The 10895-nt window shown below is 38.2% G+C and overlaps 1 protein-coding gene across 7 annotated transcripts in view; it reads right to left on the reverse strand.

Moving 5' to 3' along the window:
* Positions 1–344: 344 nt before the first annotated feature.
* Positions 345–10895, reverse strand: part of MCU (mitochondrial calcium uniporter) — a 49601-nt gene continuing 39050 nt past the window's right edge. For 4 of the 7 annotated variants that reach the window (XM_070285114.1, XM_070285115.1, XM_070285113.1 and 1 more), the window contains 5 exons: positions 1813–2044; positions 1641–1746; positions 1472–1573; positions 1138–1343; positions 345–1070 (listed from right to left, as the gene is read on the reverse strand). In XM_070285114.1, the coding sequence (XP_070141215.1) occupies positions 827–1070; positions 1138–1343; positions 1472–1573; positions 1641–1746; positions 1813–2044 (890 nt within the window). In that variant the 3' untranslated portion in view covers positions 345–826. Of the gene's footprint in view, positions 1071–1137; positions 1344–1471; positions 1574–1640; positions 1747–1812; positions 2045–6154; positions 6401–10895 lie in introns of all 7 variants that reach the window. The other 3 variants (XM_070285116.1, XM_070285119.1, XM_070285117.1) reach the window with 2 other exon arrangements.

Genomic DNA, 10895 nt, shown 5'->3' on the forward strand with positions numbered 1-10895 from the left:
TCCGACCCTATAAATCATATATATTCTTGATCAGCATGAACAGGCGAATCAATCTAGCCATATTCTGAGAATTTTTTTTTTTATAATCTTTCAAAAATTTTACAAGGGGTTTTCAAAAATTACTCAAAAATTTGAAAATTTTTAAATTTTAAATTTAGTATGCAGATTTTTTAATCCAAGAAAAACTAACATAAAAAAGCTTTCCGCATCGAAATTAATGAATTTTTGGCTTAGTTATGATCGATCAAATTATAAAACTGCAAGGGTATTTAAGCTTCGGCTTCCCGAAGTCAGCTTTTTTCTATTTAAAACTTAAATTAAATAAAAAACTGTGGTAAAAATAATAGTCAATAAATAAATCATATATATTTTGCTAAAGACTTTGCACACACAATAATATTTAGCCTTGGGCCTTAAACAAATCTCTCACTTGCAATAAATAACTAAAAATTAAACATAAAATATATATATTGTTAGATCAGCTTTCACAAACTGCAGGCGTCAGACGAACCTTTGTGCGTTTCAGTTTTCCTTTCTTGTGTCAAACTTTGGCTTAGACTAATTAATTGTAAACATAAACAACTAAAACATTTTAGTAAACATAAAGAGAGTAGAACTCGGGATGAGTTTACACAACATGTGATGCGTACACAAAAAATCATTTCAAATATTACGATTCCGTCTCGATCCCTTGGATCACCTGAACTTCTTTATCTAAAAGGGGACTTTTATTTGTTGTTATCTAACGCTTGAGAGGGGGAGTTAAAAATAGTGTTTCTTGAGTTTCATATCGATTTCCCACACACACGGTTTCCTCTAAAAGTCCTTAAGTCGATTTCCGCTGATCCCTGTTCTCCTCAATTTGGGTGGGTGGCGTGTTCTCCTGGGTGCGCACCAGATGCGATGGCAGTTGCATGTTCAGAGGATCATGGATCCTCCTCAGATTGTACTCCAACTCGGCTGATTTTCGCTTCAGCTCGTTGTAGTGATCCACATCGAACTGCAACTTCTTGGCGTTCCTGTAGAGGGTGAGGGAGTACTCCCGGTTCTTAACGTGCTCCATAATGTACTCCTGCAGGGAATAATATTATATTATTATATTATTAATTAGTTTTTAGCGTAGGAATCTCTAAACTTTCCTTCTTGGTTACGCAATAGTAGGCATACATTGCCATTGTCGTTCCATAGGTAACAAAATAGGTGACCGGCTCCATGATATCCCAAGAGTATTCCCACCAGGTGAGGCGCGCCAAGATGCCAAATTGCACAGACATCAGGCCCAAGCCCATCCAGGTCATAAAATTGGTACGACGAGCTGCCTTTTTGCTCAGTTCTAGTTTTTGCTAAAAGATTTAAGGAAATTCTAATTACATTTTGGGGTTTTAAATAAGAAAATTCTATTTAAAATAATATTTCAATATTAAGCAACAATTTTACTATTTTAATTTATTAAAATTATAAACAAACTCACCTCCTCCAAGGGCTCTAGTTCATAGCGTAAACTTTCTAGTTCCTTGGCCAGTTGATTGCTCTTTTCCAGCTGATATTCACCCACATTGAATGCCTCATATAGCTGGATTTTATAAAGATTTTTATGAATTATAATTTAAATTTTAATAACATAAAGAAATACCTCTCACCTGAGCTATAACTTTCCGCACATCACCGACTTTGTCCATGGATTCCCCAGTGATCTTGTCCCGTTTCGGAGGATTCACTTCCAGTGTGCGATTGTTGATTTGTATGCTAAGTTTTTGTTATAAAGTTTATATAGTTACTATAGTCATAGTTAGAATCCTTATAATTACTCACCAAAAGGAGTCATCTAGCAGGCTGTCGATAGTACAGGAAGAGGCGATACGCACTCCATGCTTGTTGATGATCGCAGCTCGATCGATGCCGCGATCCTCAGCCTTGAGCATGGTTAACAGATCGCCCACGTTGTGCGTAATGGGTTTCAGGGCAAACTGGCAGAGTTCATTGCGACTGGGCAGGCGAACAGTCATGTGCGGCATACCATTTACATACTCCACATAGATGTCTTCTGAGAAGAAAGATGGAAAATATAACATTTTAGATAGTAGAAAGAGGAATTTATTAATTAAATAGCAAATTCTGGTAGTCCTTCCTTGTTGCTTTAAAATAAATAAATTGACTGAGAAAAACCTTTGGGAAAAGAAGCCTTTCGAGTTCTTAGGAACCCAGTAGAACTTTGGTAAAGATGGTAAAAGAATTCTGTACTCTAATTGGGAAGTTTTCGACAATCGCACGTCTTAGTTACAAGTACCCTGATCGACCCCGCATAAAAGATAAAAAAGCCTATCGTAGGTACCAATTCTGCAAGAAACATATACCCTTTTCAGGACCAAATCTCCTCCTTAAAAGCTCTCCTATTTGCTTTCCTCAAAGGAGAACTCTTCTGGCTTCCCCAAAAGCCTAAGTTTCTCTGGTTGGATGTGTGCCATTCTGGGCTTGGTTTTTCCTCTGTTTGCAATTAACCAAGAGAGCCACTCAAGGTTACTCGCCAGCCTGGCTCAATTCGAATGCAGTTAGGCGTTCGAATTGCTTGCTGAGGCATGACTTTTTTCAATATTCCCCCCTCTCTCTGAGTCTCTGTGTCGGTGGTAAGGTGCAAGAAATAACAACGGCATCAAGTCTGCTATAAGATGACACACTGCCGCCGATGGCAGTTTGACAAACAATTCAATTAACAGCAATTGAAACGCAGCATTCCAGGCGAAGCATCGTGAAGATATGATAGTCATCGTGGGCAACGAAAAGTTTTCACTTTGTCGCATGTGGGGATCTATGCAGCCATGAAGTAGCACAAACATATATTTATCTGTATCGCTGCCACTCATGCAAGCAGCCACCGAATGCAACCACACGCCAATGCAGCGACGCCACCACCACCACCAGCCCACCGTTGCACCGTCGCACTTCTAATGAAGATTTTCTTCTGCCCAAGAGGTAGGTGTGTGTGTGTGTATACACAGGAAGAAAAGTCTGACATGTGAAGGTTATATAAAAAGAGTTTTTAGACATTTTTAGGAAGTTGTTTATAACTTTTATAAGCTCTTTAATAATATAAAAATTCAAATACAATTAAAATCGGTATAAAAACTCATTCTATTGACTAGATTTACCTTCAATTACTAAAGATTTCCTTTAGTTTTTCTTAGTGTATTACTTTAAATCGCCTTTACCAACTGGGCCTGAATGCTGCCGAGTGTTGGCTGGGTCTGTTCAACCCATTAGCAATCGGAGTCGGCGCCAAAAGTGGGTAACTAGTGTTGTTACTGTTACAACTTGGCTAACTAACATTAAGCCGCCGCTCATTGCTCGCTGGCTCTGGCTCTGGCTTTGGCTTTGGCTTCGACTTCTTCTTCTATGATGATTATTTTCATGGACTTTGATTTTTTGGGATTTTAAACATTTTATGTTTTCTTTTTCTGCTGCTGCTTCGCCTTCTTCTGCTTCTGCTTGTGCTTTTTTTTTTATTGATAGTTTGAGATTTTTGTTTTAATTTTCAGTTAACTTTCAGATTTTCGCGCTAGCAGACGTGTGTGTTGTGTGTTTGCCCATCGTCGGATAATTGTGTGTACGTGGCAATCTATACTGGCCTTTGAAATAACTAATAAACTCATTAAAGCCGCGTTATTGTGTGCAAAAATAAAGATACATCAAGTGTCGTGGCAACAAAGCAAACAACCAAAAAAACTTGGATTTATTGGAAGCAAGTTGCTGACAAGAGGGACAGACATTTCTCCACTGTGATGTCCTGGGGAAAAAGTTTAATTTACAAACTATGATGACACTGCCACAGCAAAATCAAATAAAGTTTTGCGGTGATGTCGGTGCTTTTTTGTGTGTGTGCAAAAAACTAGAGAACAACCTGTCCAGGCCTCTGTCATATATGTATGTTTATTATATAGAGCCACAAGTTCTGAGAAGAGCAGAAACAGCGAACGTGCCAACATTGATAATTCCATGTCAGATGCTCGCCCACGGCAACGCTTTGATAGGCCGCAGGAGCAGGAGCAGAAGCAGCAGCAACTTTGCTTCATCAAAACTTAATAGCCAGTTTCCGCATCCCTGCCAAAACAAGGCTAACAAGTGTCAGGGAAAACCCAATGCGGTGGCTATGAATGTGTGTATGAGTGGGAACACGTGGTTGGCAAACAAAATGAGGGCACAACCTCAACCTCAACGCGAGGAGGAGAGGTGACGACCGCCGCTTCCGTCGCCGGAAATGCAAGCGGCAATCAGCCCACAAATTTATAACGCTTCTCGAGTCCTTTGGGGGGTTTTTTTGAGTGAGAATGTGTTGCTGGAAATATTGAAACACTATCAAATCAGTCTAAAAATATATTCCACAGGAGCGTATTTTTAATACTTGAACCCAGAGGCGTGTTTTTAAATCAATATTCTTGGAATTTAGGCGTCTTAAAAAAGATTAACTTTACCCTGAAAGTAAAGTATTTGATGTAATATTTTAGGGAAAAATAAAGGAGATGGAAAATAGAGTAGAATTTTAATAATTCAATCAATTGAATCAATTTATTTCTTAATTAAAGAAATTAAGCTTGGAATTTTGTGATAATTAAGGCAGTTAAATTATAAACCGATTAATGAATGATTTGTATTAGCAGTTATAATTAAATTTTCTCAACTGTATAACAAATCAAGCTAAAATCTAAGTCATTCCAATCCACATTTAAACCAATTTTCAAGCCTAGCAGTTTAAGGAAAATGAGGGAAATGCATATCAGAATTCTCGGAATAAATCAAAGCTTTTAAGTTCCATTTCCTTGATAAGGCTCTTGCTGCTTCTTAAATTATATATATTTTTTCTAGTTCACTTGGCAATCTCCGAGAAAATGTCCTGACAAATGTATAGCCGACTTTCCGGCTGCCTTGATTTCCACGTGTGTGTTAAGAGTGTGTGCCTGTGTGTGTGTTTGTAAGAAAAAATCTTGCAGGCTGTATGCCTGTGCATGAGCATTGCATGATTACATGGAGGAGGTCCTGTGCCTGCTCCACTCACCGTCACAGCCACAACTGCCGCACTTTACCCTCCTCTCCTTGCAATGCCACAGCAGAAATTGTCCTTTGTGCATTATTAAAAATTCCGGCAACCGCCTCGTGTTTGCATATTTTTTGTGATTTAATTTTTTTTTTTTCGTTCAACAAGATTCGCGTGCCAGGTTTATTTTTTTCACTTTCCCCCCTTTGCCAGCCGCCTGCGTGTGCCCCTGCATTTAAATCAAATTATTAAACCGCACAGCCAGGGCGAGCTTGTGACAGTATATTATATAAACTACATGCATAAAATATTCAACAGAAAGCATACGCTTTAATTGAACGATAAAAAAGTAAGAGGGAGGAGGAGGAGGAAACACGCCCATTTGGAAGGACACAGGAAGCGCACACCAACGAGCGATTAGCGGGTGAGTTCGGGGGGTGGCGGGGTGGCATTAGGGCTGGCAATGGCAATGACAAAGCGAAGACTACAAAGTTTACCGGGCTTTGGGGTTTGTTTATTTATTTATTTTTTTTTGTAGGTATTTTTATCAACACTAGTTTACAAATACAAATACCTTGAGTACAATAGTTGGGTTTTTTAATAATTTATTTTAGGATGTTTATTAAATATTCTAAAAATTACAGAGGATTTGTTTTCCTTTTTAAAATTTTCTTGAGATTATTATAAAGCTTTAACCTAGTGATGTATCGAGAGAAAATATTTTAAAATTTGATTTAAAAATATAAAATGTAGAATAATATAACGAAATAATAATAGAAAATTTTCAGCTATTAACTATACATTTTAAAATTAATTTTTTATAACTCCTTTATGAATTTTCATCAAGTTTTTAGGATATAATATATTAAGAATCTAGGACTTTTCCATCAAGTGTCAATGCAGTATAGATATGTTTATAATTTCGCTTTCCCTAGCTTTTTGTAGATTTAAAAACTTTTATAAAAGCTCTACCTTTGCCTTATGCTTACACTCCTTAAAATACAAACACCACCATTTTATTTTCTTGAATACCCCTGACTGTATTCATTCAGAATTCAAATAACACTCCTAGTAAACTAGTGTTGTGGGAATTTAGCCCTTGTTTAGGCCCCCTCCCTCTGTACCTACCATTTTTCTGGTCAGTGTTTTTTGGGGGAGAGGACGTCGTAGCAGAGGTCAAATCGGAATTATTTACGAGCTCCACCTTCGAGGACAAATTGGAGCCGCTTGTTGCAGCCCTGACTGTGCCGCTTTGAGCCTCCCCGCTGGAGGATGTTGCTAGCCGCTCGAGCAGGATCTGCTTTCGGCCGGATGCACTCAGTCCGAGGGCTCTTAGGCGCGTCCTCAGCTCGGTCAGAGTCAGTCGCGTGATATCTGGCATGATGATAGTGGTGGTGGTGATGGTAGCGAGAGCAGGGGTCAGAGAGGCGCGAAAAAAGTAGGTGATGATGTAAAAAAAGGAGATACGAAAAAAAAAAGAAATTAAACAGAATTTTCCATCAAAAGAAAAGGTGCTAGGTGCTTTCCCTTTCTATTTTTGATAATGAATCAAAAAGCAGGCAACACAAAAGAGCAGGGAGCCCAAGGAGCAAGGAGCTCTCCCAAAAAAAGCGCAGTAAAAATGATGGCACGTGCAGTTAACGCCGCAAAAAATGCACATAAAAAGATGAGTCGAAAATGTGTTTAACAAAATATAAAAAAAAATGCGGCAGGAAAAAACAGACGTTTTCGTCAATGGCGAAAAAATGTTGATGGAGCGACGAGGCTCCAAGGCAAAGCAGCGAAAAAAATAAAATAAAAAGAAGACCTCAGGCTTGTCACAACGCTGCTGTTCTTTTTTTTTATCAGTTCCGGAAATGACACGCACACAGAAATGGGAATGGGGGAAAGAGGACGACAGGCAGGACATCAACGAAATGCAGGCACATTAAATTTAATGCCATTGTCATCCTCAAAATTAACACAATGAATGGGGGGCTGTCGTTTGATTGCCCCGCCAAAGGATGAGTGAGATAAGATGGGTTTTAATGTTTCAAAAATGCTAAAAGCCACATTGTGCATATTTTAATCAGACATTTTGTATATTTTACACATTAAAACAAAGAGAAAGGCTTGGAATTTGACGGAGAAGTTGGGTTTAGAATTCTAAAAATGCTAGTAAAAAATATAAGAACATCTTTAATCAGACTGATAATTAAATCTGAAGAGATTGTAATATTGTTAACTAGCTTTTTAAGGATTACAAAGTTAATACCGTATACTGTACTTAATTTTATATACAAAAACTTTGAGAAATATGTCATTATTAAAGCAAAAAACTTAACAAATTAAACCTTAAAAAATATATAATATTTCTATTATTTAATCAAAGGTTAACTTTATGCAATTACCTTTTTAAAAAACACTAAAAACCATGTCTAAATAAAACAAAGTAAGTAAAGAGCTTAAAATGATTAATTATACATCAGAAATAATTTAGTTTTCCTCGGTTTTATGATTTTAATAATTCCCTAAATGCCCTAAAAGCTTTCCCTTAGCTTTTTGATACATATTTTAGCTAGTAAAATTCAAATGAAATATTCAAAAGTATTTCAAAGCCTTGTTTAATGTTTAATCTTACCCTGCTTAACTTTAGATTATGCTCTCCAGCTCATAAAATATATATTTTTTAGCTTAGTTGGCTCTAATAAATAGCATTTCTACTTAATATTTACTGCTGCCAGCTAGTAATGTAATTTTCTCTCACAACCCATCCTTTCCGCCTGATTAATGTGGCCACAGAAAAACTTAATTCCGCGCCATCTAAGCGGATAAAAGCCCTTCATGCTGCTACGCATTATTTAAATTAAGCAAGAACGAATTTTCCAAAGCACAAAAACATGAAATAAAATAAAATGGAAGGGAAAGAGGGAAAAATATGCGTAAGCCGAGGGCAAACAGACATATTCTCTGGCAGCCATAAAGCATCGCCCGCCTTTAAGCTCATAAAATATTTATGAAAATCTTGTAAAATATCCTTGTTTGTTTGTTTATTTGCAATGCCAGCCCGTAAAATCCCTGATGAAATCGATTTCTTTATGTTCTTTTCCCAATGAATGGTGGAAATTTGTTGAATTTTCCGCACAGAGTTTTTGACAACAATTAAGTTTCTTAGAGAGATACACTTTTCAGTCTCTTAAACCCGCCAGGCATCCACTTAATTAATGGAAAAACCGTGGAAAATTCGCAGAGAGTTTTGCGGAAAACTCAACAAGCTTGAGGTGAATAAAAGGGGGGGTAGGGAGGAGGTGTTTTCTGTGTGCATAAAATGGAAAGGAGAGTGGCGCAGAAACCGCAACCTTAACCGCTTTGCGGGCATTGTGTTTTTGCATTGTGCTTAGGCTTTTTAATATTTTAGCTGCACTGAGGGAAATATGTTATAATATTTAAATAATTTAACTAAAAGTACGTTTTAAAAACCCTTTTTTATATTACCAAAGGAAGCTCACTCCTTTCTTTATAGGTTTTTAAAAGGTTGGTAAACATAATTTATCCAAGAACCCTAGTTTTCCTTATAAAGTTTTTGATAATAAACTATTTATTTAAACCAAAAACTCTAAGAAAATCAATTGTTTTCTTTCTATTTTTATTCTCTGTGTGCTTTTACCCCTCTTGTTCGTATTTTATTTTCTTTTTCACCTTGATCTCATTGTGCTGTATGTATGCTCTATGCCATAGGCCAAAGGCAGCTGCGGAGTTTGCACAATAATCGCAAACTGCGGGCCAAGACAAACAGCGGGGCAACAAAAAGGGGGGAGGGGGGAGGGAGAGATGCAAGGATGCAGGAATGCAGGAGGCAGGCAACTTCAATGCAACTTGGTCGAGTGTCTGGCGCAGAAAAGTAGGCAATGCTCTTTGCCTGCTTTTTTCGGGTAAAAGGACATTCGTTGAACAGAGGAGATGCTATAGCATATAGGAAATATTTATGACCAAAAGCACTTCGCCACATACGGCCTTAGGCGGCGAAAAGGCATCTTTTTTTAGAGACCCATTAAAAATTGAAGTGATCTATAAGTGCAGCGTAGGTAGGCTCAACGAGGTCACGGAATTTGGTATGACTTTTTGGTTGTATAGGTAATGCATTTGTCTTGTTTTTGGCTATAACTTAAATATTCTATTTATGAGATTTTAGTATATGAAAGTGGGTGGGGATTATCAAGTAGAACTTTGAGAAGTTAGTAGAGAGATTTCTTGGAAAGCGTATTTTAAAAGGTAAAAAGAATTCGTAGGAAAAGTTTCCTACACAACAATTTTTATGAATAAGGAAAGAACTATGCGATACCTTCTCCAATGTGAAACTGTTATCCCCTAAAGCTCTCTTTTAATATCTTAAAAATTTCTCTGCTTTTCTCTCCTTTAAATATAAACTTTCCTAGAATTTTCCCATTCTCCAAAATCGATTATTTCCTTTATAACTTACTACTTTTTAAAACAATGTATACTCGGATGCAGTCGCTGCCTTTAAGGTGCCTTTCTTTTGTTTAAACCAACTCATCGCTTAGACTTCGACAGGAAATTTCCTCCTTCTGCTGGTCCTCCTCCTTCTCTACCCCTTCCTCCTCTCCCTCATCACCTTGGACGCTGGACGCACTGAGCGGAAATTGTGTTTTTCCCACTACACTGATTGCCTCTGCCCGTGTGTTGGGTGTGTAATTCCTGGGGCCGTTTGGGAAAACAAGACAAGGGAGCCCGCCCGACAAAGCCTCAAACGAACGCTCTGATGAACTCTTTAAGCACTTCATATGGCTACAACAGCGAGGACATCGAGGCCATCGTGGAGTGGTGACAGTTTGAGTGGTGCAAGTGACGTTTGGGAGGCCTCAAGGATGCTCATTAAAGAGATAAAGTCATCTCCATATGCTGGTCCCCTCTTGGCCTCGTGTGTGTCACGAACAAGTTTAATTAATTGCTCAAACTTTACGCCAATTAAATGTCAAGCCGCAGTTTTATTATCTTTCATTTGCAGCCCCAGCATCAGCAGAGAGGAGGAAGTCTTTGAGAGCCACTAAAAATATAGATATATATATCGAAAGTCCGGCACATTTTGCACGTCAAAATAGGCTCCGGACAGAGTCACAGCCTCTGCTATGGCGGAACGATGGGCAACGGTTACTTTCGAACGTCACAAACGTCGTCATCGTCACGGCAGCGGGACAAGCGGTAAGTGCCACTGAGACTTAATACATAAATGCACAGAGAGAAAGGGGGTAATCTTGGAGATATTAAATATTATTAAAATTATAATTACAATTTCTATAATTTTAAAATAGAAAATAAATTCCCTTGACTTTCTAGAATATTATTTTATATCCCTGAAATCTATGTAGCTGCCTTTTAGCACCTCCTCCTTGGTTTATACGACTCCCATTGATCATTGATTAAGAGGGTTTCAAATTTATGTTGACCTTAGATTCACTTGGCCACTTGTCCGTCTATTTATAGTCACAACAAATTCCAATCAAGAGAGAGTTGTGGCACCTTAATTTGGTTTCCCAAAGTGTAAGAGAAGGCAACCGCTCAGGGATTCTGGGTCAAGTCTCTCTCTCTCCTGGGAAAGGGTAGCTAATAAAATATCCTTGCTGGAATATCTGGTAAAGGCAAGGGTTTCCTTGTAAGCCATAAAAGTTTCTGGTGTGTGAGCAAGCGACTCCTCCCCAACCCCTCCTCAAGAATCTGTTTCCCTAATCAGCCCCAAACTGGACATCGATATTTATGTCCTGCGGTTTCAGGGGGGAGACCATCAGCACACACATTGTGCGGTGCTGACAAATGGTCCTTCGCCTAAGACAGAACCGAAGGGTTTAAAAGTCAGCCCGTTGAAGGTTTTGAC

Source organism: Drosophila kikkawai, chromosome 3L, assembly GCF_030179895.1.
Source record: "Drosophila kikkawai strain 14028-0561.14 chromosome 3L, DkikHiC1v2, whole genome shotgun sequence".
Taxonomy (NCBI): Eukaryota; Metazoa; Arthropoda; class Insecta; order Diptera; family Drosophilidae; genus Drosophila; species Drosophila kikkawai.